Source organism: Salvelinus namaycush, chromosome 6, assembly GCF_016432855.1.
Source record: "Salvelinus namaycush isolate Seneca chromosome 6, SaNama_1.0, whole genome shotgun sequence".
Classification (NCBI taxonomy): Eukaryota; Metazoa; Chordata; class Actinopteri; order Salmoniformes; family Salmonidae; genus Salvelinus; species Salvelinus namaycush.
This window is the reverse complement of record NC_052312.1, coordinates 36,808,465-36,836,456: the sequence shown is the minus strand read 5'-3', so window position 1 is coordinate 36,836,456 and position 27,992 is coordinate 36,808,465. Positions and strand designations below refer to the sequence as shown.

The 27,992-nt window shown below is 45.8% G+C and overlaps 2 protein-coding genes across 4 annotated transcripts in view; one reads left to right on the top strand and one right to left on the bottom strand.

Annotated features, from left to right (window-relative positions):
* Nucleotides 1-830: 830 nt before the first annotated feature.
* On the bottom strand, nt 831-4,625 carry LOC120049364 (DNA damage-regulated autophagy modulator protein 1-like). The gene is made up of 7 exons (XM_038995629.1): nt 4,266-4,625; nt 3,452-3,519; nt 2,521-2,663; nt 1,938-2,115; nt 1,779-1,837; nt 1,444-1,536; nt 831-1,347 (listed from the first exon to the last, which is right to left on the bottom strand). The coding sequence occupies exons 1-7, from the start codon at nt 4,394-4,396 to the stop codon at nt 1,303-1,305; spliced, it is 717 nt and encodes a 238-aa protein (XP_038851557.1). The 5' UTR covers nt 4,397-4,625; the 3' UTR covers nt 831-1,302.
* A 2,269-nt stretch (nt 4,626-6,894) lies between these two features.
* LOC120049940 (N-acetylglucosamine-1-phosphotransferase subunits alpha/beta-like) overlaps nt 6,895-27,992 on the top strand; it is a 43,169-nt gene continuing 22,071 nt past the window's right edge. For all 3 annotated transcript variants that reach the window (XR_005477150.1, XM_038996457.1, XM_038996458.1), the window contains exons 1-19: nt 6,895-7,184; nt 7,447-7,532; nt 7,680-7,799; nt 8,172-8,222; nt 8,699-8,901; nt 9,168-9,232; nt 9,442-9,576; nt 14,184-14,345; nt 14,649-14,828; nt 14,958-15,128; nt 15,341-15,464; nt 15,590-15,787; nt 16,312-17,477; nt 17,671-17,870; nt 18,220-18,439; nt 18,641-18,754; nt 18,854-18,939; nt 19,197-19,295; nt 19,677-19,844. Coding sequence is in view for 2 of the 3 variants with exons in the window: in XM_038996457.1 (XP_038852385.1) it covers nt 7,053-7,184; nt 7,447-7,532; nt 7,680-7,799; nt 8,172-8,222; nt 8,699-8,901; nt 9,168-9,232; nt 9,442-9,576; nt 14,184-14,345; nt 14,649-14,828; nt 14,958-15,128; nt 15,341-15,464; nt 15,590-15,787; nt 16,312-17,477; nt 17,671-17,870; nt 18,220-18,439; nt 18,641-18,754; nt 18,854-18,939; nt 19,197-19,295; nt 19,677-19,844 (3,680 nt within the window). In the remaining variant the exon portion in view is untranslated. The remainder of the gene's footprint in view (nt 7,185-7,446; nt 7,533-7,679; nt 7,800-8,171; nt 8,223-8,698; nt 8,902-9,167; nt 9,233-9,441; nt 9,577-14,183; nt 14,346-14,648; nt 14,829-14,957; nt 15,129-15,340; nt 15,465-15,589; nt 15,788-16,311; nt 17,478-17,670; nt 17,871-18,219; nt 18,440-18,640; nt 18,755-18,853; nt 18,940-19,196; nt 19,296-19,676; nt 19,845-27,992) is intronic.

The following is a 27,992-nucleotide window of genomic DNA, read 5'->3' as shown; positions in this document are numbered from 1 at the left end:
TATTGAGTTCCTATAGTACATAAAATGCTAACCAGAGAGTTAGATGACCTTTTCAAATATAAATAATTCACAATCTGATACTGATACAGTCAAGTGTCTTCCTCCATTAATTAAAGACTGTAGCGTGGGCTCGAGTCCGGACTCATGACAAACTTCTTTAAAATAACTGCAATACAGCCACCTGTAGGATGATAACGAGACTGCAAACTACAATCATGAATTATTAATTATTGTTATTAATCTTCCTTTTCAAGCTGTTGGCTGTAGGCTATGTCCATTCTCAACACACTAACACAGTAAATGTAATGCTACATTTCAAAGGCGGACAAAAACTTGAGTGAGATTTGAACCCTTGCCACAAATCTACACAGAGAGCAATTTGACCAGTCAGTCAAACACTTGTGATGTAGGTTCTTTGATTATCAGTAAGCGCTGTTGTACTACAGTTAAGTACGCTTCCATGAACAAGTGTTGGAACACGTCCAACTACATCAACGATTTGAATTGGCTGATAGGGAATTTCCTACAGGAAATTATCACTGCCACCTGGTGAGGTTAGGATAGTGCAAAATGTGCAAACAAACTGTATGTAATGGGAACAGCTAATATGTAGACTTTGATCACTTGCCACTATGTCAACGATTTTAATTGGCTGATGCTTAAACTTAACCTTGAACTTAAACTTTTTCTAATGTTCACAAGTATGGCCTGTAGTGTTTATGCAGTTTAGCCTGAAAAATAAATAACACATTTTGGCTAAAGATATGTGGCCGCCTTATCATTCAAACACTGTGTTTGGAACATAGAAATACGTCACACATAGCCCTGTATGTATTTTGAGTTACTTTATTACAAAGGTATACCATAGATATGCCTCCTCAATACCCTTGAGCAAAATACCTAACTAGAAAAATATTTACATAGTAGTATCAAACGATTAACCTTGGAGTAGGTAAGAGTACATACAGCCTCTATCCATAAACTGGTGATGGGTTAAATTAAGTTTCTATATTAACTTGATCTTGTGATTTTCTTGCATAATACTGACCTTTGTACCACCAGATGATGAACAATGGGTTAACGCTTTCATTAATCTAGGATGTCACAGGATGTCACAGGATGTCACAGGATGTGTTTGTTTTGTGGTTAACCGTTAAGACTGAGGTTATGTTGCAATGGATACAGTATAAAGAAATAAATCATACCATTCAGATAATCTCATATACATTTGCTTTATAAAAGTAGAAAAAATACATTTGATTTAGTAAATATTCAGATTAAAAGGTTCAAATCAATGCTTCATCAGGAATAGTCCACAAACTCTGTTCTCAGCTTCAGAGTGAAATTCTGTAAGAAACAGGATAAAGAGAAATAAAAACACTCAAATAAAGGAAAAGAAAAATCATTCCCACCACAATGACAGAGCGGTGACTGAAAACTCACTTTAAAGTCGTGGATGTAGGTGAAGAAGAAGAAGATGAAGCTGAAGGCCACGATCCACTCACTCACAGCACTCACCAGATGGAACACATAGTCCTGTAATGACAGGAAGAGTCGGATAGAGACTGATATTGGCACGTATAGCTTCTCTGGCCTATAAAGCCTATATGGATCCAGAATATCGTCCATCTTTGTTGTTAGTATGTAAAATGTAATAAAATGTATGCACTCTACTGTAAGTCGCTCTGGATAAGAGCGTCTGCTAAATGACTAAAATGTAAAATGTAAAAAAATGTTACGTGAGTGGTGTTCTTGGTAAGGATGTGCTCATACTGTACCTCGTCTTTTGTTTCTCTATGCATTGTGGTTTGTGTCACAAAGACAGCACAGACAACAGCTGGATGGAAAATGAAGGAGATATTTTCTTTGATAAAACAATGATCATTCATGATTAAAATCATTTAGACACCAGGGGTTACTATTGTTTTCAAGGATACTGGGGAAAACTGCCAGGAAGGCAATGGTTGCAATTCCTGTGCGCATACGACACAAGGCCAAGGAACACCCATAGGGGAAGGCCTTATAGGATATGATGGACTGGAGGATGGTGTACAGAACACCAGAAACAAAGAAGAGTAATGCACCTGCATCATGAACTGCCGTAATCGTTGTCTCCTGGGGAAAAAGAACACGCCAGAGAGATCATGTATGGAATATCACACTGTCACTTGGTAATGGTACAAAACCCCTCCATCTTCAAACTAAAGGGGTGACAACCCACTGGGCAAAAACTGGTTTAATCAATGTTGTTTCCATATCATTTCAAAGAAAGAAATTCAATGTGATGATATTGAATAAACATGGAAAACTGATTGGATTTCACCCAACTTTTATCTTAAATCCAATTACATCCTACTGGGCACACACTGGTTGAATCAAAGTTGAATAGGCAAATTGAATTGACTTCTGTGCCCAATGGGATGGTGAATTTTTTTGTTGAATTCAAGTTAGTTTACAACTCAGCCAAATGTGAATCAAAACTAGTTGTTGAACTGATGTTTGTGCTCCGTGGCAACCTACCTGGAAAGTAGCGACAAAACACATCCCCAAACAAGAGAGCATTCCAATCCATAAAGCAGCCTGGTTCAGCACTGGGGGCACACCACCTGCTGTCTCATTGAGCTTCTCCACAAACTTGTATCTGGCATACATGGTGGCCGTACCTGTAGAGGAATTGTCATGGCACATGGAGTGAACGTTTTTATTAGCACTTTTCACATTTAGACAGTATACGCTCACAGTAGACTATTGTAGCATATGTGAAACCTGCTGTAATATTTATTTATTTATTTGCAACTTAAAAAAGAGGTAACAAAGAAAAACAAACATATTGAAGTGAAACGTAATAATACAATATCATACCATTTATCCCAGCCCCGTCTAACCATGAATTTCTGCTTTCATTTTCAAAAAATGGGAAGTGTGAATAAAGCTCTTGGCACTGTGTCTGACCTGGAAAAACCCATGGGGTTTCTCACAGGGATTGTTCACCCAAATGACAAAATAACACATTGGTTTCCTTACCCTGTAAGCAGTCTATGGACAAGGTGTGACAGCAAATCATGCTTTGGTTTAGTTTCTCTAGCACCGTTTCCACATGCTAATGTTTTAGCATTTGTGGCACAAATCCCATTTAAATCATGGGACCAATATTAGTATTTTTCGGGTGTCATGTCCAAATCATCCAGAAGTATCTAAAGTTAAGTGTGAAGCTCAACAAATTCACTTATAGATGATTTGAACATGATACATGAAAAAATGCTAATATTGTCCCATGACATTAGCATGTGGAAACAGTACCAAGGAAACTAAACCAAAGCATGGATTGCTGTCATATATGGTTCATAGACTGCTTACAGGGTAAGGAAACCAAATATGTAATTTGGCTGAACTATCCCGTTACACTAAGACAAAAAGCCCTTTCATGGTTTTAGTGTCTTTCTGTGCTCACTTGCAAATGCAGTGATGACCGTCATCAAGCCAAAGACACAGCTCTCTGGGGGTTCAGCCCCAGTGTCACTAAAGAAAGAATAGTTTAGGGTTAATGTGTGTATTAATGCCATGTCTGGAAGTCCTTTTAAATAATCTGGATTTAATTTAAACAATACATTATATAAAAAAATCATTATACACATAAAATTATAACTGAACAGAAAGTGATATAATTTGTTATTAAATTAAATCAAAAAATGTAATCAAAGCAAAATCATACCATTGGCATAATCTATTAACCAAACAGAAAATTGCATTTCAATTGTGAAACCATACCATTTGATGACAAACAAATAATTCAGGTATATCTACAGAGAATATTACTGAATAGAGGGCTTTAATCGTTTGAATAGAGCGCTAATTAGTAAAACCATTATTCTTTATCTATGCCTAGTAATGTTTAGTTTGCATATGTGTTAAATGTCTATCTGCTCAATAAACAAAGCTGTTTAAATGTCAAGTGAGGACACACACCAGACATTACAGGCCCCTACGCTGTAGACTACACAGCTGTGAACTGGGAACCAGCCAAGTACAGCGTTCAATTGTGGTGGGGAAAACGAAACTGATTTATTTTTGTTGCAAAATAAAATGCGATATGATTTCCGTTAATATCGCCGGTTTCTATGAGTGGAAATAAAGAAACATTATTTTCAATACCCCCACTGATTTAAATAATAATAAGTAAACGCTATTATTACGGTTTAATGAAGAACGGCAAGTTCGTGGAAAATAATAATGCTCAGGCTGCTGATAAATATTCATAATCTTACCTTATATACGGGAAGATAACATCCACATCATGCTCGAACAATGCAATTAGGTAGGAAACAATAAACGTGCTAGATGACCAGATTACCAAAAAAGTTGGTAAAAAGCATATTCCCTCCATGAACCAAAACATTTTGTCAGCAATAAGGAAAAGTTACCATGCAGACAGACCGACCTTGGTGCAAGTAAGTTATAAAGACTAAATACGATGCAGAATACTGACAGGTAAAATCCCTCTGTCAATATTTCTCAGAGTTTAGATTTGAAGTAATATTAGAATTTGTCTAATCGGCCACCTAAAAAGTGACATCTCTTACTGTAAACTATACTGTAAACTGCTATTTTGCAATCACGTGGTCTAGACAGTATTGAATTTCAGTCATGTTGAGTGTGGGCTGACTTCGGTACCTCTTCAGATCATTTCCGCATGTAACAGAAAATAAGACGCACAGCTTTACATAAAATGGCTACACACACACGAACACCATTTTTTTTGTCATCCTCTTCTGAACCAAAATGGATTTCTTTCTTTCTTTCTTTCTTTCTTTCTTTCTTTCTTTCTTTCTTTCTTTCTTTCTTTCTTTCTTTCTTTCTTTCTTTCTTTCTTTCTTTCTTTCTTTCTTTCTTTCTTTCTTTCTTTCTTTCTTTCTTTGTTCATTATTCATTCTAATCTGAGTGGGTAGGCCTGCAGAGGGATGCATACGTTCTACACTGAGTATACAAACATTAAGGACACCTGCTCTTTCCATGACATAGACTGACCAGGTGAATCCAGGTGAAAGCTATGATCCCTTACTGATGTCACTTGTTAAATCCACTCCAATCAGTGTATATGAAGGGGAGGAGACAGGTTAAAGAAGGATGTTTTAGCATTCAGACAATTGATGCATCAATTGTGTTTGGGTGCCATTCAGAGGGTGAATGGGCAAGACAAAAGATTGTGCCTTTGAACGGGATATGGTAGTAGGTGCCAGGCACACCGGTTTGAGTCAAGACCTGCAACGCTGCTGGGTGTTTCACGCTCAACAGTGTTCTGTGTGTATCAAGAATGGTCCACCACCCAAAGGACATCCGGCCAACTTGACACAACTGTGGGAGGCAATCGAGTCAAAATGGGCCAACATTCCTGCAGAATGCTTTCATCTCCTTGTCAAATCAAATCAAATCGTATTGGTTGCATACACATATTTAGCAGATGTTATTATGGGTGTAGCAAAATGCTTGTGTTCCTTGCTCCAACAGTGCAGTAATATCTAACTATACACAACAATACACACACATCTACAAGTAAAAGATTGGAATTAAGAAATATAGAAATATTAGGATGAGCAATGTCGGAGTCCGGAGTATAGACATTATGGACAGTATGTGGAGAGAATATGTAGTATATCTGAAGAATATGTGGATAGAATAGTATATGTACAGCACTAGTTGAATAGGATGGCCTTGACTAGAACACAGTATATACAGTACATATGAAATGTGTAAAACAGTATGTAAACATTATTAAAGGGAGCAGTATTCCATGTCTATGTACATAGGGCAGCAACCTCTAAGGTGTAGGGTTGAGTAACTGGGTGGTAGCATACTAGTGACAGTGACTAAGTTCAGGTCAGGGTACTGGGTGGAGGCCGGCTTGTGATGGCTATTTAACAGTCTGATGGCCTTGAGATAGAAGCTGTTTTTCATTCTCTCGGTCCCAGCTTTGATGCACCTGTACTGAACTCGCTGGATGATAGCGGGGTGAACAGGCCGTGGCTCGGGTGGCTGAGGTCCTTGATGATCTTCTTGGCCTTCCTGTTACACCGGGTGCTGTAGATGTCCTGATAGTCAGGCAGTGTACTCCCGGTGATGCGTTGGGCTGACAGCACCACCCTCTGGAGAGCCCTGCGGTTGCGGGCGGTGCAGATTGTCAGTGATGTGTACGCCGAGGAACTTGAAGCTTTTCACCTTCTCCAATGCGGTCCCATTGATGTGGATGGGGGCGTGCTCCTTCTGCTGTCTGCTGAAGTCCATGATCAGCTCCTTTGTGTTGTTGATGTTGTAGAAGCTAAGCAGGGTTGGTCCTGGATGGGAGACCAGATGCTGCTTGAAGTGGTGTTGGAGGACCAGTAGGATACACTCTTTCCTTTGTCTAAGATAATATCCCAATGCCCCATGGCAGTGATTGGGGACATTGCCCTGTGTAGGGTGCCGTCTTTCGGGTTCGGACATTAAACGGGTGTCCTGACTCTCTGTGGTTGCTAAATTCCCCTCTCTAGCCCTCGTACCATCATGGCCACCTAATCATCGCAGCTTTCAATTGGCTCATTCATCCCCACTCCTCTCCCCTGTTACATACCCCAGGTTGTTGCTGTGAATGAGAATGTGTTCTCAGTCAACTTAAACTGATAAAATAAATAACAATAAATAAAATAGTCTATGCCCTGATTAATTGAGGTTGTTCTGAGGGCAAATGGGGAAAGAAACTCAATATTAGGAAGGTGTTCCTAATGTTTGGTATATTCAGTGTATTTCTATGCATAGGACAATGTATAGCACAACTCCTCCTAGTCGATAGAGGGCGCTATAGAGTTTTTTTTTAAAGCAGCACCCGGAACATTTGAGTCAAGGCGCATCATCACCATAAAGGAAGTGCAATGTTTGGTTATGTGCTTTGACAGTTTTTGCTAGGTGTCATGTGACAAAGAAGACATCTTTCGTTTTGTATTGTTTATTTTATATTAACTCCGATATGCTCCTGCGTCTTCGGTGAATGACTGAAGAGATATGGATTGCAAAGGAGAACCATGGTGATAATCAATTCAGTACTGAAACTCTTGCAGAGACAGACCTACACCTGTCTGTCCCATCGCTATGGACTGTACCTCTGCTTTGGAGGGATAGTCCTCATGATGGTCTCTGCCTTCCAGTTTGGAGAAGTAAGTAGCTTAGCTAGCTAACAAGCTAACCCTTGTCAAACGCAATGATGCAGCAGTTAACGTGTGTGTGTGTGTGTGTGTGTGTGTGTGTGTGTGTGTGTGTGTGTGTGTGTGTGTGTGTGTGTGTGTGTGTGTGTGTGTGTGTGTGTGTGTGTGTGTGTGTGTGTGTGTGTGTGTGTGTGAGACGTTACACTAAGTTAAGTAAGGCACGGCCTGTTCTGGCTGGTTATGTTGAAGTATACAATACATTCTCTGTGTGTAGGTGGTGGTAGAGTGGAGTAGGGATCAGTACCATGTACTGTTTGACTCGTATAGAGACAATGTAGCTGGGAAATCATTCCAGACTCGGTGAGTAACCCTCCCTGCCCAAGTTCTATCCACTACAGGGATAACCAGTGTTTCACTGTCTCAATTCACTACTCCATATCCTTCCTTTTGTCTGTTTACTGATTTGAAATGGATGTGTACCTTCTCTATGGTGTTGTGCCGCTGTAGGCTGTGCCAGCCCATGCCCATAGATGTGGTGTACACCTGGGTGAATGGCACGGACACCGACCTGATGAAGCAGCTACGTGGTGTGAGAGAGCAGCTGGAGGAAGAGCAGAGAACACTGAGGTACTGCACATGGTCACTGGGACTTCAGTTACACGTCACACATGTTCGGCTACAGAAATAGTATTACGTGAATGCAAGCTGAACATATTTGTTTTGGTAAATGGATGACGGAGAGAGGGTTACTGTGGTCCGCTGAATGTCATTAGCACGTAAAGGAAGCGGGTACTTATTCACATTACATGATTTAATCGTTCCCATTTGTCCTGTTGTGTAGACTAGGGGACCAAATATGTAGTTTACTAATATTGCCAGAGGGAGATTCTGTTAGCTCAAAGGTCGATTTCCAATCACAGTACTAGAACATTCCCCAACAAAACATTCCATGCGTTAATGGATCAGTGCATTGACTTTCTGGACTGTTTCTCACCATAGGGAACGGCTGGGGAAGAATGCAAGTGATCCGACTGAATTGCCGAAGGACAGGTGAGTGATAAGATAGAAACACCTGTACATTACTGTAGATTTACTGTGGTTTTCACACAGGTTCTTTACATATCTAGCTCAATATGGATGCTTCCAAACTCTAAGGGCAGGGAGTTGATGATGAACCATCTTATTGAGACACAAACTACGGTTGTCTTAGATCAAGGGTTTTGACATCATTGCTGGTATTTCCTGTTTGTCTCTCAACTGAGTGTTTGTGAGAATGGGTCTCAGTGTTGTCGACCAATCTGCAACAACAGGTGGCTTATGACCACAGACATTAAGGCGTGAGATGCAACCACAGCACAAAGGAAGCCTTGTGCAAGTGGTACAAACTGCATCAAGACAGAGGAGGGTTTTGCACTAGCCATAGTGGTTTGATAGAAGTAGTGATGTTGGATTGGAGTTGTGGACACCATCTTGATGTTTTGTGACCTTTTGTCTTTCTCTTTCTATGTCTGTGTTTCTGTTTGCAGTGTGAAGCCAGAATGTCTGCTGTCCCATTGTATCATAGCGCCCATGCTAGCCCTGGACCCGGCTCTGCCAGCCAACGTCACTCTGAAGGAGCTGCCATCGCTCTCGCCCTCCTTTTCCGCCGCCAAGCTGCTGCTGCAAGTGGCCAAGCCCCTCCACCCCTCCACCACAGTGTCTGTGGTCATCTTTCACTCTCAGGCTGATGGTAAAGAGTCATTGAAACAAACACTCCCAACTGGCACTCTACACACATGCTATTTCACTTCACAATTCTGCTACCCACTCAGTACGAGAACACCAATCATGTCATCACAGCAAAATCTCTCGCTCTCTCTGTATGGCCCTCTCTGTATGGCCCTCTCTGTATGGCCCTCTCTGTATGGCCCTCTCTGTATGGCCCTCTCTGTATGGCTCTCTCTGTATGGCTCTCTCTGTATGGCTCTCTGTTCTCCCCCTCCCTCCCTCCCATAGCGGACAAGGCCTACACAGACGCACCCCGTGAGGCTCTGAAGCGCTCTGTCTCTAGATGTTACCTGGTGAGTTACCTGACTCTGTAGTCTGCTATTAGAAGTTCTATTGCACCAGACGCAATTAACACTTCTAAGACCGTTCTGATTCCAGCACAGTTATATGATTGAGCATTTACCCCACTTGGATGCACTGGTCCTTACTTAAGGATGAATAAGCAAATGGACACACAGTCATATGGTAACGATAAGCTACTGTGCTGTTGTTCCTCCTGTAGACCACAGATAAGGAAGCACCAGGTCTGGTCCGCATGCAGAGCCTGGCCTACCTCAGTGGCTTCCCAGCATCCTTCAAGGAGACAGAGCAGCTCAGAGTCAAACTGCCATCTGTTGTCACTGGCAAGATCAAACAGGTAAGACTAACCTGGATGGAAAAAGGAAAACAAATGGCATAATCTATCAAGAAAACACAGTGCTAAGTCAAATACTGTATTTATTTTAGACAGGGAGCTGTATCTGTTATTTCACTAGAGGGCAGTGTTTCACAAAATACAGTATGGCATTTTATCATATGAACACATTTGTTGTTTTCTTAACCAGGCACAGATATGCCACAACATATTTTATTTACATTTAATGAGAAATGCAGATTTTAGTAAAAAAGAGTATACAATTCCAGGATATATTAATATAAGATATAATATGTAACTATATTCATATAGCCACAAGATGTCACCCTTGCTGTACCTCAGAATCATGACTTGAAAGATAGGCTAGTCATTGCCGTGCTCCAAACGTTTGTATATCAGACAGGATCCAGACAGAATCTATTGTGTTCAAACTGAACATGGACACTGTCTGTCTGCCATAACCACAGACCTTAAACAATATAATTATACCGAATTAAATAAGTAATAACACTTAAGCAGAAGAGGTCTCCATCTATTTTAAACCGATATTATGGTAGTAAAGAGCCCTGGTTTAGTTTGGCCACGGATTGTCTATCTAATCATTTTCTCTAATCAGAACTCTGAGATATTTCGGGAAGAGGAATGCCAGTAACAAGCCAGATTACTCTGAGATAATAAAATAAAACAATGCAGTGATGGTTAACTGTACTGTAAAAAAAGACTGTACTGTAGTTCTGTCTCACTACAGGCATTGTTAGACTATATCCATACAAAGCTACACTGAGTGTACAAAACATTAGGAACACCTTCCAAATGTTGAGTTGCACCTCCCTTTGCACTCAGAACAGCCTATCAGTTGGGACATGGACTCATCAGTGCTTCCCACAGTTGTCAAGTTGGCTGGATGTTCTTTGGGTGGTGAACTATTGTTGATACACATGGGAAACTGTTGAGCGTGAAACACCTAGCAGCATTGCAGTTCTTGACACTCTCAAACTGGTGCGCATGGCACCTACTACCATACCCTGTTCAAAGGCACTTAAATCTTTTGTTGAGACAATTCAATGTCTCAATTGTCTCGAGGCTTAAAAATCCTTCTTTAACCTGTCTTCTCCCCTTCATCTACACTGATTGAAGTGGATTTAACAAGTGACATCAATAAGGGATCATAGATTTCACCTGGATTCACCTGGTCAGTCTCTCATGGAAAGAGCAGATGTTCCTAATGTTTTTGTACCCTCAGTGTATATTAGCCTTTTCTAATAACACTGGGCCCACACGTCACATTCTATCCATAAAAGTACTTTTGTCTGTATGGAATTGAACAGCCTAATGCACATCAGAAATGGTCACTCTGGTGCTGCTGGGACAATAATAAACAGTATGAATACAAAAGGTCTTGGTCAACCTACACTACAACAGAAAGTGTCTGTGATCTGCAGACTCCTCATGACTACAGTGAGCTCTCCTTATCCACCTCGTACTGCCTCTCTCCTTCTCTTTTCTCTTTCTCTCTCTCTGTCTCTCTCTGTCTCGTCGGGGGTCATGTGACAACAGAAGGGTATTAGGGTGAAACCCTATCTTGGGGAGCGGCCAAGGGGGTTAACATTAGAACAACTGTTTTGGGTGGCGTGGTGGCAGGCAGCATACTGAAAGGTCACCAGGATTTTACTGACCTTCCCTTCTCTATCCCCCTCTGTTGTCTCTTTATATTCCACCCACTCACTCCCTCTGTCTCACATAGACCTTTCTACAGCCCTCACAGGTGAGGTAGCCTTTATAAGCAGAGTGTATGGGGACAGGAGGTTCCGGAAGGCTGGGTGGGGGGGGGTCATCCGTCTGTCAGTAGCACAATGCAGGGATCCAGTTTCAGAGGTCTTGCTGGTGCTGTCGGGCCGATTCTGTGAAGAGGGATGAGCAGAATGCAGAGAGAGAGAGAGGGGGATGGGTAGAATGCAGAGATGGAGGGAGAGGGATGGGCAGAATGCAGAGAGACTGAGGGGGAGAGAGGGATGGGCAGGGTGGTGGTGCTGAGAGACGGACAGTATTTATAGACAGTGTTAAACTGAGTGCAATGGTGATGAAAGCTGCCCCACGACCCCCATCTGCTCACACTGTCACCTAGAAAATACTGCCCTCCGTTTGTGTGTTCCTCTAACTGGCATGTTGTCATTCACACGTGTTGTGTGTTATTCATTTATAGCTAACTTGTATAGGATAGCCTATTGTTTATGTACTCGAGGTTAGAATGTGCAGCTAGTGTGTCTGTAGGGAATAGACTAAAATAGTAAATAAATAGAAGCAGTAAAGTATAGCTACATTCAAAGCCATGATAGTCACACAGTAGTACTATTTTGGTGGGAAATCCTTACATTTTTTGTTTATGTATATCCTTTTTAGGTATTTCAGATTTGTATTGAACAGATAGTGCAAGATAATGACCGTGGGGAAAGATGGAGAGAGATTGTATCAAAGGGCAGTAGACTGGATTCAAACCCATGCTGATATTGAAGACGTGTGCCAGGAGCTGCGGCATTATCGCTAGACGAGCCAGGCCACGAGGAATCCGTAGACGCATCATTTCCCTGTTCACCTCACTGGCCTCCATCATATGACTGGAAGGACCCCTGGTTATATTGTAGACCAGTGCTTCCCAACTGACGGCCTCCAAAATATTATATATTTTTAAAGAATTTGTTGGACAGAAAATACTGTTAAAACACCAGGAAATGAACTCCAAGTGTTTTTAATTTGGGGAAACTTGTTCCCAAGTATTCCCACGCTTAATAGAGACACGTGATCGTATACAAACGCAAGCAAGGTTTATAATGATGTTTTAGTCAAATATTACATCTGTTTGGGCTTCTTACGGTCAATTTGCAGTCTACAAATAATTTGTAATTATGTTTTGGCCCGCCAGCCATCCTCCCAAGAACAAAATCAGCTGAATGTAGTTGATGATCCCTGCTGTAGAGTCTGAGACCTGGGGGGTGATGGATCGATGATCCTATGACATTATGAAGCCTCCCCCCTCACTCAACACTACTGTGACGTCTTGCTCGGACTCTTTTTAGTTGTGTGGAAATATTTTACCATGTGTTCACGCACATGGTAAAATATTTACTAGGCTCTGGTGTGTGTTAGACTCTTGTGATACACACAATATTTGGTTTGGGCTACCCAGATTAGGTATATTTAGGCTTCAGCTTTTTGCTTCCAGAGCATGTGGTTCAAGGTTTTAGTGTATTTGTGGTTTGTACGTATACACCTTTGTCTCAACTGACTAATGACGTTTTTAAATGGTAATAAAATAGTTTAAAATGTCAGGAGTAGGAAGAACAGCTGATGTTTGGATCCTCTGGTCACTATTGACATTGGCTCATGATAACGGGTATGACATGACCTTAAATACTTCAACTAAACGCCTGCGTCTTTTGATGGGCTGCTGACAGGCAGATGTGGACGAGAATGTTGATGTTACCGCCAATAGCCAATGCCTTTCCTAGTAAAGCTATATAAAGCCATGTTTACTATTGTTTTTGTGTTACCGTGACATGGAGGTGTGTGCGTGCACTTGTACAGACACATGGCGCTGTGTGTTAACAGCTCCTATAAAAGGGGCTAATAAAAATGGAAATGTGATCTCCAGTTGGCTGTCCCTGCCTCATCTTAGGGATTTATATAACAACAGGAGCAGAGAAAAAGCATGTCAATGGCTGAGAGGGAGACTTGCAGTAGTAAGGTGTTTGGGTTCTGGCTCAGTGGTTTGTGGGTTGTCTGGAAGGCTAGGGACTAAGGAGATGAGGGAGTCGGGATCGATGGTCATGAGGCAACGACTGAGATGACACGCGTACACAACGACTGAGATGACACACGTACACAACGACTGAGATGACACATGCACATGCAAGGATACCGAGCCATGCCTTCCATTCCAACCCTGAGATCAATACCAGCTCCCCCACACAGAAATGACACCACAGAACTTTCCAAGACCCCCCCCCCCCCACTCTTTCCTTCCTTCGAACCCTCCCTCCCTCCTGCCACACACGCACACTCGCTCACACACTCTCGTTCCCATATCCACACAGTTATGGCTGTGGGGTATTATCCACACAGGCATGACAGTGGGGTATTCTCTCTTGAAGGGTACAGTGGTTGGTGTTGACGAGTCCTCTGCTTTGATGTGGTCCATCCTTTAAACTGGCCACGGGTCAGAGGTTATAGGTCAACATCAAAATCAAATTGCTTTGAACCCAGCTCACGTTCAGCCTAGTAGTCTGTGTATGCACCTGTCGTGTGGTGGCTTTGTCATACCTGTCACACGGAATTCTTCCCAGGGACAGGAGCGGTAACCAAAGTCACAATAATAGATTTTAGGCCCCGCGTCATATAACCTTTGACATGGCCACTATGTCCAAAGTGGTTCATAAAAATATATCTGGCTTGATGTCTGTTTGTCTTGTTGTGGAGGTTGTGTCCTTGGCTCCAGATAAAGGCTGTGATATTTGAATTGTTTTCTCATGGCGCTGCTATGCTGAGTAGCATCTGCTGTCTCTGGTGCCACACTGACATGTTTGTGTTTCTGTCTCTCTCTCTCTCTCCCATAGTTCCAGCTGTATACGGAGGCCAGTATCGCCCTGCTCCATCTGAACAGCCCTCAGGACTTTACTGACCTGACCCAGCAGGCCAAAAAGAACCTGACCCTGGATGGGAAAGAGCTGACCATCAGCGCTGCTTATCTTTTCTGGGACCTGACTGCCATCACACAGGTAAAACCTCACTCTGCCTCTGTCCCGTCACTCACTATCTATCAGGGAAGATCAACAGTGTATGTCAAGGTAAAGAGGAGCTCTAACTCTTGTTTAATGCAGTTCCACTGTCCATTCATGGTGTAGTAGGTATCACTGAGTGAAACTAAACTGCTGGACGGAGAACTTCCATTGTTTTCTACCTATTCGACCGTGAGGATAAAATACAATGACATGTAGTGCTAACATTTTGGATTGGTCTCTTTTCAGAGCATAGTAAAAGCATGTCTCAGACCACTCTGCTCTGCTCTCTGCCCCCCCTAGTCCAAGCAGGACGAGGACGTCTCGGCCAGTCGCTTCGAGGACAACGAGGAGCTGCGCTATTCGTTGCGCTCGGTGGAGAGACACGCACCCTGGGTGCGGCACATCTTCATCGTGACCAATGGGCAGATCCCCTCCTGGCTGAACCTGGACAACCCCCGCGTCACTGTGGTAACACACCAGGTACACCTGAGACCTACAGTACTACTCTCACATGATTGTTGACAATAACAGAAAATAAGGGATGTTGTGACCGGAACAGGAAGAATTCTGGGCCTTTAGTTAGGAAATATGATTGTCTCTCCTGTGTAGGATGTCTTCCAGAACCACACCCACCTGCCCACCTTCAGTTCCCCTGCCATTGAGACCCACATCCACCGAATCCCAGGCCTGTCTCAGAAGTTCATCTACCTCAATGACGATGTCATGTTCGGGAAGGACGTGTGGCCTGATGACTTCTTCAGTCACTCCAATGGACAGAAGGTCCGGGTCTAACTTCAAGTGTTACTAGATGCACGGTCTTGTATTTAGCTCACTAGCTCAAGTTTGTGCTAATGTAGACTCTTAATCATTTCATATAAATATCTCGCTAGCATGAGATTGAGTTATGTTTTGGTGAATAGTTCTGCTATTTTGTATATTGTAATATTGTCTTAACATCCCTACTGTAGCTCACCTGTCCTCTCTCCCTACAGGTGTACCTCACCTGGCCGGTCCCTAACTGTGCTGAAGGTTGTCCAGGCTCCTGGATTAAAGATGGCTACTGTGACAAGGCCTGCAACAACTCCGCCTGTGACTGGGATGGTGGCGACTGCCTGGGTGACAATCACTCCTTATCTCTCCCTGTACCAGTCTGCCTCTTCTCCTTCTCCCCTTCTCTCCTCCGTCACAACTCGTCGTTCACTGAGCTTGATATTCTTCCTCCTCTCCATCCCACCACACAGGAGCTGGGGGCAGCCGGTTTGGGACCGGTGTGGGTGGAGTGGGTAATCAGCCCTGGCAGTTTGCAGGAGGTCTAGGTGGCATCGGGGGCGTGTCCAGCTGTAACCAAGGCTGTGCCAACTCCTGGCTGGCAGACAAGTTCTGCGACCAGGCCTGCAACGTGCTCTCCTGTGGCTTCGACGTGGGCGACTGTGGACAAGGTGAGTGTGATCTGAAGTAGGGCCAGGAGTTTTTCTTAATCACCTGACCTCAAACTCTGTGCTTTATTTATAGCAAAGATATTGATAACTAACCCAAGATACGTTATGTGCCGTTTACAATGGGAGAAAATGAGCACAGTGGGCAGAACAAGCAAAGAGATGGGCAGTGCCAAGCACGAGCTAGCCAGATCCTATTTGCGCGTTTTAACATGTATTTACATATTTTCCATGATGGAACGCCTACTCTGTGAAGTGTGCATGTACAATAACTCAATTCGCCCTTGCACTCCTTTTAAACAACGTAATAAATAAAAAAACTTTGGCACAGTGTCAAGTCTACAAAACGTATTGCAATTTGTTCGTAACAGATTCTACTTTTGTGAAGAGAAGACTCTAAGATCTAATGTTTCATTGATGAGAAAATGTGCAGAATGTCGGCCAAGTGTTTTTCCTGGACTGGTCACGTTAGCTCATCCAGTGAGGTGGAAGAGCAGTGATAATCCTGCATCGTGTGTGTGTTGTAGATCACTTTAACCAGCTCTACAGTGTCACCCTGCTGAAGAACAGGACCCTGTACACCCTGCCGGTGGGTGAGACCAGGCCATACTTCAGCTTTGCAGGCGTGGCTCGCCGGGTGACCGAGGCCCAGGTCAGCGACAACCCGGCCGTGCGCCATACCTCGGTGGCCAATAAATGGAAGACGGTCCACCTGCTCCTCCACGCGGGCCACAATGCCTCACTGATCCACTACAACCTCACTGTCCGAGGGGATGACGACAAGGAGTTCTTCCTGACCTTCAGCGTGGCTGTGGACACCCGCCAGCTCCCCCAGCCCAATGTGTCCGTGTCCGACCCACTCCACAAAGATGGATCCAAAGAGGCCAAGCCCACCACCGCCACCGCAGAGCCTGAGGTCCCTTTTGAGGATGTCCCTCTGGAGAAACAAGGTCCCCGAGTCCTGAAGATGCCACCTGGGGAAAATGAGGTGATCGTGGAGGTGCCTGCGCTGAACGTGTCCCTGCTACCGGCGGCCTTGCAGAGTGAGCTTCAGAGGCTGCAAGGAAAGCTCCTGGTGGGTGACATCACTATGAAAGGTTATAACCTCACCAAGGCTATACTGCTGGGGCCGTACAAGGCTCTGGCCAATCGGGGCCCCAGGTTAACACCAGCTGACCAGATCAAACCCCAGGACAACCCTTTTAAAAACCTAGTAGGACATGTGGTGAGGAGAGAGGCAGACGCACCACAGCTAGTGAAGGCTAACTCAGTAGCACAACACAGTCCAGAAAGAAACGGAGCAGAGAAGACCAAAGAGCCAGAGGGAACCGAGGCACCAGAGGTGCCCAAGTCGAGCATCGTTGGTGAGAAACAGAAAGCACAAAAGACTCCAGCAACCCCCATCCCAGTTCTAGTGGATGGTGAGTTTCCGAAAGCCGCTAAAGCCCAGGACACCACCCCCACAGAGAAACCTCCACCGTCCTCCAAGCTGCTGAGCACCCTGGTGGGCAGCATGTCCAAAGCCAAGGGCTCAGAGGGTCAATCGCAGCAGGCAGGGGCCGAGAAGGGGCCGAAGGAAGGAGCAGAGGGCTCCCGGGGGGTTCCTGTGGGCAGGAAGCTGCAGCACTACACCTCCTCAGACAGAGGCTTCCTGCCCTGGGAGAGACGGAATTACTTCCAGGACCTGCTGGAGGTGAGCTGGGCTTGGGTTGTAATAATGTCAGAATCGAGAACAACCGTGCATTGGATTGAATCGCAAACACTTTACTCAGAAACGGTTAAACTTTTAATATTCCAAATGGGAATCTGAATGTTATCTGAATTTGATCAGAATGTTAATTGTGTATTCGCTTATTGCTTTCTGGCTCTTTCTATGGCTCCTATAGGAGGAGGAGCGTCTGGAGGGAGAGCTGGCGTACCAGGCAGACAGCGCCGCTGCTGGCCGGAAGCTGCAGGACACCTTCGCCGACTCCCTCCGCTACGTCAACAAGCTACTCAACGGCCAGTTTGGCTTCACCTCCCGCAAGGTCCCTGCCCACATGCCCCACATGATCGACAGGCTCATCATGCAGGAGCTCCAGGACATGTGAGTAGCAGGAAATTATGTCATATGGGAAATACTGGGTTAGTAATATAGAAGACCGAAGTATCTGTTGTGAGTGCTTGTCTAACAGGAGCACTCATTTGTTTACCTCGTTAAAGTGAATTATTTTTTTTATTTTACTAGGCAAGTCAGTTAAGAACAAATTCTTATTTTCAATGACGGTCTAGGAACAGTGGGTTAACTGCCTTGTTCAGGGGCAGAACGACAGATTTTTACCTTGTCAGCTCGGGGATTCGATCTTGCAACCTTTTGGTTACTAGTCCAACACTCTAACCACTGGGCTACCTGCCGTTGCTGAACAAACTGATATGTGAATGTCTCCATCTTTCAGATTCCCACAGGCGTTTGACCTGACGTCGTCCCACCGCGTGCGTCACCCAGAGGACATGCAGTTTTCATTCTCCTACTTCTACTTCCTGATGTCGGCCCTGCAGCCGCTAAACGTCTCGCAGGTGTTCGACGAGATCGACACGGACCACTCCGGCGTTCTCTCTGACCGCGAGATCCGAACGCTGGCCACTCGCATCCATGAGCTCCCCCTCAACCTACAGGTCAGTAGAGAAGTCTGGGTGTAGAAGATCAGGTCCCCGTGTGTCCATGTTGTCTATCATCTAAGGCCAAAGGGTTAATAGATCGGCACGTCTACTCTGAGACACTTTATGAATACCGACCCTGGTTACTCCTCTTTTTAAAAGCTGATCTCAAACCAGTGGTACCGTGAGGTTAATGTGTTAGTGTGTGGCTTGTTGCAGGATCTGACAGGTCTGGAGCAGCTGCTGATCAACTGTTCTAAGACGCTGCCAACCAACCTGACCCAGCTACATATCGTTAGCCCTACACAGGAGGCATACTACGAAGCCAGCATGGTGACTACTCTACACGGCCTCTGTGCTGTGGCCAAACAACATTTATAAGCTGTAGTAGACTTGAGGTGCAGAGACTGATTCATGTGTTTGACTCCACAGCCTCCCGTCACTAAAGGTCTGGTGGTCCACTGTAAAGCCGTCACAGAGCGCATCCACAAGGCCTTCAAAGACCAGAACAAGTACAAGTAAGTCCTGTTCTAAAAAGTTTAAAAAAAAAATCTATGTATGTCAAATCTGTGTAACAGCAAATGAAAATGCTGTAGAAACATTTATTTTTGTCCTATGAAGAGGGGGTGGTTGGGTCTATAAAAATATAATCAAGTCCTGTTCTCTACCATCATCCACTGTACTTAATCTATATATATCACCCATCCTACATTTTCTCCGGATATCCTGATCCTTTTTAAGATCACAGTAAACATGGAAACCTCTCCTTTGACAGGTTTGAGATAATGGGCGAGGAGGAGATAGCCTTTAAGATGGTGCGGACCAACGTGTCCCATGTGGTTGGCCAGCTGGATGACATCAGGAAGAACCCCAGGTGAGGTTCGAGCGTTGGGCCAGTAACTGAAAGATCACTGGTTCGAATACCGGAGCGGCTGAGGTGAAAGATCTGTCCAGGGGCGCTGTACAATCGTGACCCTGGCCTTGACACCACTCCCTACCGGTGTCTCGGGAGTTGGGATATGAAAGACACATTTCCATTACACACTTGTGTGTAACAGAACAAAGATGAGCACCCCCCCCCCAATTTTTTAAAATTATCATTATCTCTGTACTTTCTGTAGGTGTCCAGCCTAGTGCCTGCATAATTAATATATACTACTTCTTCCTGTTCTATTGTTATACTACCTTTTCATATGACCATTTGACCATGATGTTGTTGATTATGATTTGACCACATCACTGTGTTTCCTCACAGGAAGTTCATATGTCTAAACGACAACATTGACCACAGCCATAAAGACGCAGGGACTGTTAAGGCGGTACTGAGGGACTTCTATGAGTCCATGTTCCCCCTGACCTCCCAGTTCGAGTTGCCCAGAGAATACCGCAACCGCTTCCTCCACATGGGAGAGCTCCAGGAATGGTAGGACTGGGGTGGTTTATACTAGAGAGGGGAATGGTAGGACCGGGGTGGTTTATACTAGAGAGAGAGAGGAATGGTAGGACTGGGGTGGTTTATTCTAGAGAGGGGAATGGTAGGACCGGGGTGGTTTATACTAGAGAGAGAGAGGAATGGTAGGACTGGGGTGGTTTATACTAGAGGGGAATGGTAGGACTGGGGTGGTTTATTCTAGAGAGGGGAATGGTAGGACTGGGGTGGTTTATACTAGAGAGAGAGGGGAATGGTAGGACTGGGTGGTTAATACTAGAGAGAGAGAGAGAGGGGAATGGTAGGACCGGGGTGGTCTATACGAGAGGGGAATGGTAGGACTGGGGTGGTTTATACTAGAGAGGGGAATGGTAGGACTGGGGTGGTTTATACTAGAGAGGGGAATGGTAGGACTGGGGTGGTTTATACTAGAGAGAGAGAGGGGAATGGTAGGACTGGGGTGGTTTATACTAGAGAGAGAGGGGAATGGTAGGACTGGGTGGTTTATACTAGAGAGAGAGAGAGAGAGGGGAATGGTAGGACTGGGGTGGTTAATACTAGAGAGAGAGGGGAATGGTAGGACTGGGGTGGTTTATACTAGAGAGAGAGAGGGGAATGGTAGGACTGGGGTAGTTAATACTAGAGAGAGAGAGAGGGGAATGGTAGGACTGGGGTAGTTAATACTAGAGAGAGAGGGGAATGGTAGGACTGGGGTGGTTTATACTAGAGAGAGAGGGGAATGGTAGGACTGGGGTGGTTTATACTAGAGAGAGAGGGGAATGGTAGGACTGGGGTGGTTTATACTAGAGAGAGAGGGGAATGGTAGGACTGGGTGGTTTATACTAGAGAGAGAGGGGAATGGTAGGACTGGGTGGTTAATACTAGAGAGAGAGAGAGAGGGGAATGGTAGGACCGAGGTGGTCTATACGAGAGGGGAATGGTAGGACTGGGGTGGTTTATACTAGAGAGAGAGAGAGAGGAATGGTAGGACTGGGGTGGTTTATACTAGAGAGAGAGGGGAATGGTAGGACTGGGGTGGTTTATACTAGAGAGGGGAATGGTAGGACTGGGGTGGTTTATACTAGAGAGAGAGAGAGGAATGGTAGGACTGGGGTGGTTTATACTAGAGAGAGAGGGGAATGGTAGGACTGGGGTAGTTAATACTAGAGAGAGAGGGGAATGGTAGGACTGGGGTGGTTAATACTAGAGAGAGAGGGGAATGGTAGGACTGGGGTGGTTTATACTAGAGAGAGAGGGGAATGGTAGGACTGGGGTGGTTTATACTAGAGAGAGAGGGGAATGGTAGGACTGGGTGGTTTATACTAAAGAGAGAGGGGAATGGTAGGACTGGGTGGTTAATACTAGAGAGAGAGAGAGAGAGGGGGGAATGGTAGGACCGGGGTGGTCTATACGAGAGGGGAATGGTAGGACTGGGGTGGTTTATACTAGAGAGAGAGAGAGGAATGGTAGGACTGGGGTGGTTTATACTAGAGAGAGAGGGGAATGGTAGGACTGGGGTGGTTTATACTAGAGAGGGGAATGGTAGGACTGGGGTGGTTTATACTAGAGAGGGGAATGGTAGGACTGGGGTGGTTTATACTAGAGAGAGAGGGGAATGGTAGGACTGGGTGGTTTATACTAGAGAGAGAGAGAGGGGAATGGTAGGACTGGGGTGGTTTATACTAGAGAGAGAGAGGGGAATGGTAGGACTGGGGTGGTTTATACTAGAGAGAGAGAGAGAGAGGGGAATGGTAGGACTGGGGTGGTTTATACTAGAGAGAGAGAGAGGGGAATGGTAGGACTGGGGTGGTTTATACTAGAGAGAGAGAGGGGAATGGTAGGACTGGGGTGGTTTATACTAGAGAGAGAGAGGGGAATGGTAGGACTGGGGTGGTTAATACTAGAGAGAGAGGGGAATGGTAGGACTGGGGTGGTTAATACTAGAGAGAGAGAGAGGGGAATGGTAGGACTGGGGTGGTTAATACTAGAGAGAGCGAGAGGGGAATGGTAGGACTGGGGTGGTTTATACTAGAGAGAGAGGGGAATGGTAGGACTGGGTGGTTTATACTAGAGAGAGAGGGGAATGGTAGGACTGGGTGGTTAATACTAGAGAGAGAGAGAGAGAGAGAGGGGAATGGTAGGACCGGGGTGGTTAATACTAGAGAGAGAGGGGAATGGTAGGACCGGGGTGGTTAATACTAGAGAGAGAGGGGAATGGTAGGACCGGGGTGGTTTATACTAGAGAGAGAGGGGAATGGTAGGACTGGGGTGGTTTATACTAGAGAGAGAGGGGAATGGTAGGACTGGGGTGGTTTATACTAGAGAGAGAGGGGAATGGTAGGACTGGGTGGTTAATACTAGAGAGAGAGAGAGGGGAATGGTAGGACTGGGGTGGTTTATACTAGAGAGAGAGGGGAATGGTAGGACTGGGGTGGTTTATACTAGAGAGAGAGAGAGGGGAATGGTAGGACTGGGGTGGTTTATACTAGAGAGAGAGAGAGGGGAATGGTAGGACTGGGGTGGTTAATACTAGAGAGAGAGGGGAATGGTAGGACTGGGGTGGTTTATACTAGAGAGAGAGGGGAATGGTAGGACTGGGGTGGTTTATACTAGAGAGAGAGGGGAATGGTAGGACTGGGTGGTTTATACTAGAGAGAGAGGGGAATGGTAGGACTGGGTGGTTAATACTAGAGAGAGAGAGAGAGAGGGGAATGGTAGGACCGGGGTGGTTAATACTAGAGAGAGAGGGGAATGGTAGGACTGGGGTGGTTTATACTAGAGAGAGAGGGGAATGGTAGGACTGGGGTGGTTTATACTAGAGAGAGAGGGGAATGGTAGGACTGGGGTGGTTTATACTAGAGAGAGAGGGGAATGGTAGGACTGGGGTGGTTTATACTAGAGAGAGAGGGGAATGGTAGGACTGGGTGGTTTATACTAGAGAGAGAGGGGAATGGTAGGACTGGGTGGTTAATACTAGAGAGAGAGAGAGAGGGGAATGGTAGGACCGGGGTGGTCTATACGAGAGGGGAATGGTAGGACTGGGGTGGTTTATACTAGAGAGGGGAATGGTAGGACTGGGGTGGTTTATACTAGAGAGAGAGATAGGAATGGTAGGACTGGGGTGGTTTATACTAGAGAGAGAGGGGAATGGTAGGACTGGGGTGGTTTATACTAGAGAGAGAGAGAGGGGAATGGTCGGACTGGGGTGGTTTATACTAGAGAGAGAGAGAGAGGGGAAAGGTAGGACTGGGGTGGTTTATACTAGAGAGAGAGAGAGGGGAATGGTAGGACTGGGGTGGTTTATACTAGAGAGAGAGAGAGGGGAATGGTAGGACTGGGGTGGTTTATACTAGAGAGAGAGAGAGGGGAATGGTAGTACTGGGGTGGTTTATACTAGAGAGAGAGAGGGGAATGGTAGGACTGGGTTGGTTTATACTAGAGAGAGAGAGAGGGGAATGGTAGGACTGGGGTGGTTTATACTAGAGAGAGAGGGGAATGGTAGGACTGGGGTGGTTAATACTAGAGAGAGAGGGGAATGGTAGGACTGGGGTGGTTAATACTAGAGAGAGAGGGGAATGGTAGGACTGGGGTGGTTTATACTAGAGAGAGCGGGGAATGGTAGGACTGGGGTGGTTTATACTAGAGAGAGAGGGGAATGGTAGGACTGGGTGGTTTATACTAGAGAGAGAGGGGAATGGTAGGACTGGGTGGTTAATACTAGAGAGAGAGAGGGGAATGGTAGGACCGGGGTGGTTAATACTAGAGAGAGAGGGGAATGGTAGGACCGGGGTGGTTAATACTAGAGAGAGAGGGGAATGGTAGGACCGGGGTGGTTAATACTAGAGAGAGAGGGGAATGGTAGGACCGGGGTGGTTAATACTAGAGAGAGAGGGGAATGGTAGGACTGGGGTGGTTAATACTAGAGAGAGAGGGGAATGGTAGGACTGGGGTGGTTAATACTAGAGAGAGAGAGAGGGGAATGGTAGGACTGGGGTGGTTAATACTAGAGAGAGAGAGAGAGAGAGAGGGGAATGGTAGGACTGGGGTGGTTTATACTAGAGAGAGAGGGGAATGGTAGGACTGGGGTGGTTTATACTAGAGAGAGAGGGGAATGGTAGGACTGGGGTGGTTTATACTAGAGAGAGAGGGGAATGGTAGGACTGGGTGGTTTATACTAGAGAGAGAGGGGAATGGTAGGACTGGGTGGTTAATACTAGAGAGAGAGAGAGAGAGGGGAATGGTAGGACCGGGGTGGTCTATACGAGAGGGGAATGGTAGGACTGGGGTGGTTTATACTAGAGAGGGGAATGGTAGGCCTGGGGTGGTTTATACTAGAGAGAGAGAGAGGAATGGTAGGACTGGGGTGGTTTATACTAGAGAGGGGAATGGTAGGACTGGGGTGGTTTATACTAGAGAGAGAGAGAGGGGAATGGTAGGACTGGGGTGGTTTATACTAGAGAGAGAGAGAGAGGAATGGTAGGACTGGGGTGGTTTATACGAGAGAGAGAGAGGGGAATGGTAGGACTGGGGTGGTTTATACTAGAGAGAGAGAGAGAGAGAGAGGGGAATGGTAGGACTGGGGTGGTTTATACTAGAGAGAGAGAGAGGGGAATGGTAGGACTGGGGTGGTTTATACTAGAGAGAGAGAGAGAGGGGAATGGTAGGACTGGGGTGGTTTATACTAGAGAGAGAGGGGAATGGTAGGACTGGCGTGGTTTATACTAGAGAGAGAGAGAGGGGAATGGTAGGACTGGGGTGGTTTATACTAGAGAGAGAGAGAGAGAGGGGAATGGTAGGACTGGGGTGGTTTATACTAGAGAGAGAGAGAGAGGGGAATGGTAGGACTGGGGTGGTTTATACTAGAGAGAGAGGGGAATGGTAGGACTGGGGTGGTTTATACTAGAGAGAGGGGAATGGTAGGACTGGGGTGGTTTATACTAGAGAGAGAGGGGAATGGTAGGACTGGGGTGGTTTATACTAGAGAGAGAGGGGAATGGTAGGACTGGGGTGGTTTATACTAGAGAGAGGGGAATGGTAGGACTGGGGTGGTTTATACTAGAGAGAGAGGGGAATGGTAGGACTGGGGTGGTTAATACTAGAGAGAGAGGGGAATGGTAGGACTGGGGTGGTTTATACGAGAGAGAGAGGGGAATGGTAGAACTGGGGTGGTTTATACTAGAGAGAGAGGGGAATGGTAGGACTGGGGTGGTTAATACTAGAGAGAGAGAGGGGAATGGTAGGACTGGGGTGGTTAATACTAGAGAGAGAGAGGGGAATTGTAGGACTGGGGTGGTTTATACTAGAGAGAGAGGGGAATGGTAGGACTGGGGTGGTTTATACGAGAGAGGGAGGGGAATGGTAGGACTGGGGTGGTTTATACTAGAGAGAGAGGGGAATGGTAGGACTGGGGTGGTTTATACTAGAGAGAGAGGGGAATGGTAGGACTGGGGTGGTTTATACTAGAGAGAGAGGGGAATGGTAGGACTGGGGTGGTTCATACTAGAGAGAGAGGGGAATGGTAGGACTGGGGTGGTTCATACTAGAGAGAGAGGGGAATGGTAGGACTGGGGTGGTTAATACTAGAGAGAGAGGGGAATGGTAGGACTGGGGTGGTTTATACTAGAGAGAGAGGGGAATGGTAGGACTGGGGTGGTTTATACTAGAGAGAGAGGGGAATGGTAGGACTGGGGTGGTTTATACTAGAGAGAGAGGGGAATGGTAGGACTGGGGTGGTTTATACTAGAGAGAGAGAGAGGGGAATGGTAGGACTGGGTGGTTAATACTAGAGAGAGAGAGAGGGGAATGGTAGGACTGGGGTGGTTAATACTAGAGAGAGAGAGAAGGGGAATGGTAGGACTGGGGTGGTTTATACTAGAGAGAGAGGGGAATGGTAGGACTGGGGTGGTTTATACTAGAGAGAGGGGGGAATGGTAGGACTGGGGTGGTTTATACTAGAGAGAGAGAGAGGGGAATGGTAGGACTGGGTGGTTAATACTAGAGAGAGAGAGAGGGGAATGGTAGGACTGGGGTGGTTAATACTAGAGAGAGAGAGAAGGGGAATGGTAGGACTGGGGTGGTTTATACTAGAGAGAGAGGGGAATGGTAGGACTGGGGTGGTTTATACTAGAGAGAGGGGAATGGTAGGATTGGGGTGGTTTATACTAGAGAGAGAGGGGAATGGTAGGACCGGGGTGGTTTATACTAGAGAGGGGGATGGTAGGACTGGGGTGGTTTATACTAGAGAGAGAGAGGAATGGTAGGACTGGGGTGGTTTATACTAGAGAGAGATGGGAATGGTAGGACTGGGGTGGTTTACACTAGAGAGAGAGGGGAATGGTAGGACTGGGGTGGTTTATACTAGAGAGAGAGGGGAATGGTAGGACTGGGTGGTTTATACTAAGAGAGAGAGAGGGGAATGGTAGGACTGGGGTGGTTTATACTAGAGAGAGAGAGGGGAATGGTAGGACTGGGGTGGTTAATACTAGAGAGAGAGGGGAATGGTAGGACTGGGGTGGTTCATACTAGAGAGAGAGGGGAATGGTAGGACTGGGGTGGTTAATACTAGAGAGAGAGGGGAATGGTAGGACTGGGGTGGTTTATACTAGAGAGAGAGGGGAATGGTAGGACTGGGGTGGTTTATACTAGAGAGAGAGGGGAATGGTAGGACTGGGGTGGTTTATACTAGAGAGAGAGGGGAATGGTAGGACTGGGTGGTTAATACTAGAGAGAGAGAGAGGGGAATGGTAGGACTGGGGTGGTTAATACTAGAGAGAGAGAGAAGGGGAATGGTAGGACTGGGGTGGTTTATACCAGAGAGAGAGGGGAATGGTAGGACTGGGGTGGTTTATACTAGAGAGAGAGGGGAATGGTAGGACCGGGGTGGTTTATACTAGAGAGAGAGGGGAATGGTAGGACCGGGGTGGTTTATACTAGAGAGGGGGATGGTAGGACTGGGGTGGTTTATACTAGAGAGAGAGAGGAATGGTAGGACTGGGGTGGTTTATACTAGAGAGAGAGGGGAATGGTAGGACTGGGGTGGTTTATACTAGAGAGAGAGGGGAATGGTAGGACTGGGGTGGTTTATACTAGAGAGAGAGGGGAATGGTAGGACTGGGTGGTTTATACTAGAGAGAGAGAGAGAGAGAGGGGAATGGTAGGACTGGGGTGGTTTATACTAGAGAGAGAGAGGGGAATGGTAGGACTGGGGTGGTTAATACTAGAGAGAGAGAGAGAGGGGAATGGTAGGACTGGGGTGGTTTATACTAGAGAGAGAGAGAGAGGGGAATGGTAGGACTAGGGTGGTTAATACTAGAGAGAGAGAGGGGAATGGTTGGACTGGGGTGGTTTATACTAGAGAGAGAGGGGAATGGTAGGACTGGGGTGGTTTATACTAGAGAGAGAGGGGAATGGTAGGACTGGGGTGGTTTATACTAGAGAGAGAGAGAGGGGAATGGTAGGACTGGGGTGGTTTATACTAGAGAGAGAGAGGGGAATGGTAGGACTGGGGTGGTTTATACTAGAGAGAGAGAGGGGAATGGTAGGACTGGGGTGGTTAATACTAGAGAGAGAGAGATGGGAATGGTAGGACTGGGGTGGTTTATACTAGAGAGAGAGAGAGAGAGAGGGGAATTGTAGGACTAGGGTGGTTAATACTAGAGCGAGAGAGGGGAATGGTAGGACTGGGGTGGTTTATACTAGAGAGAGAGGGGAATGGTAGGACTGGGGTGGTTTATACTAGAGAGAGAGGGGAATGGTAGGACTGGGGTGGTTTATACTAGAGAGAGAGAGAGAGGGGAATGGTAGGACTGGGGTGGTTTATACTAGAGAGAGAGGGGAATGGTAGGACTGGCGTGGTTTATACTAGAGAGAGAGAGAGGGGAATGGTAGGACTGGGGGGGTTTATACTAGAGAGAGAGAGAGAGAGGGGAATGGTAGGACTGGGGTGGTTTATACTAGAGAGAGAGAGAGAGGGGAATGGTAGGACTGGGGTGGTTTATACTAGAGAGAGAGGGGAATGGTAGGACTGGGGTGGTTTATACTAGAGAGAGGGGAATGGTAGGACTGGGGTGGTTTATACTAGAGAGAGAGGGGAATGGTAGGACTGGGGTGGTTTATACTAGAGAGAGAGGGGAATGGTAGGAC

Bases quoted from the DNA above. Each gene is read 5' to 3' on its own strand.
- LOC120049364 (XM_038995629.1), bottom strand. From the start codon at position 4,396: ATGTTTTGGTTCATGGAGGGAATATGCTTTTTACCAACTTTTTTGGTA. The intron at 2,116-2,520 runs GTAGGTTGCCAC...CTTTTTCCCCAG, and splicing joins GTTTTGTCGCTACTTTCCAG to GAGACAACGATTACGGCAGT. The intron at 1,348-1,443 runs GTGAGTTTTCAG...TGTTTCTTACAG, and splicing joins CCTACATCCACGACTTTAAA to AATTTCACTCTGAAGCTGAG.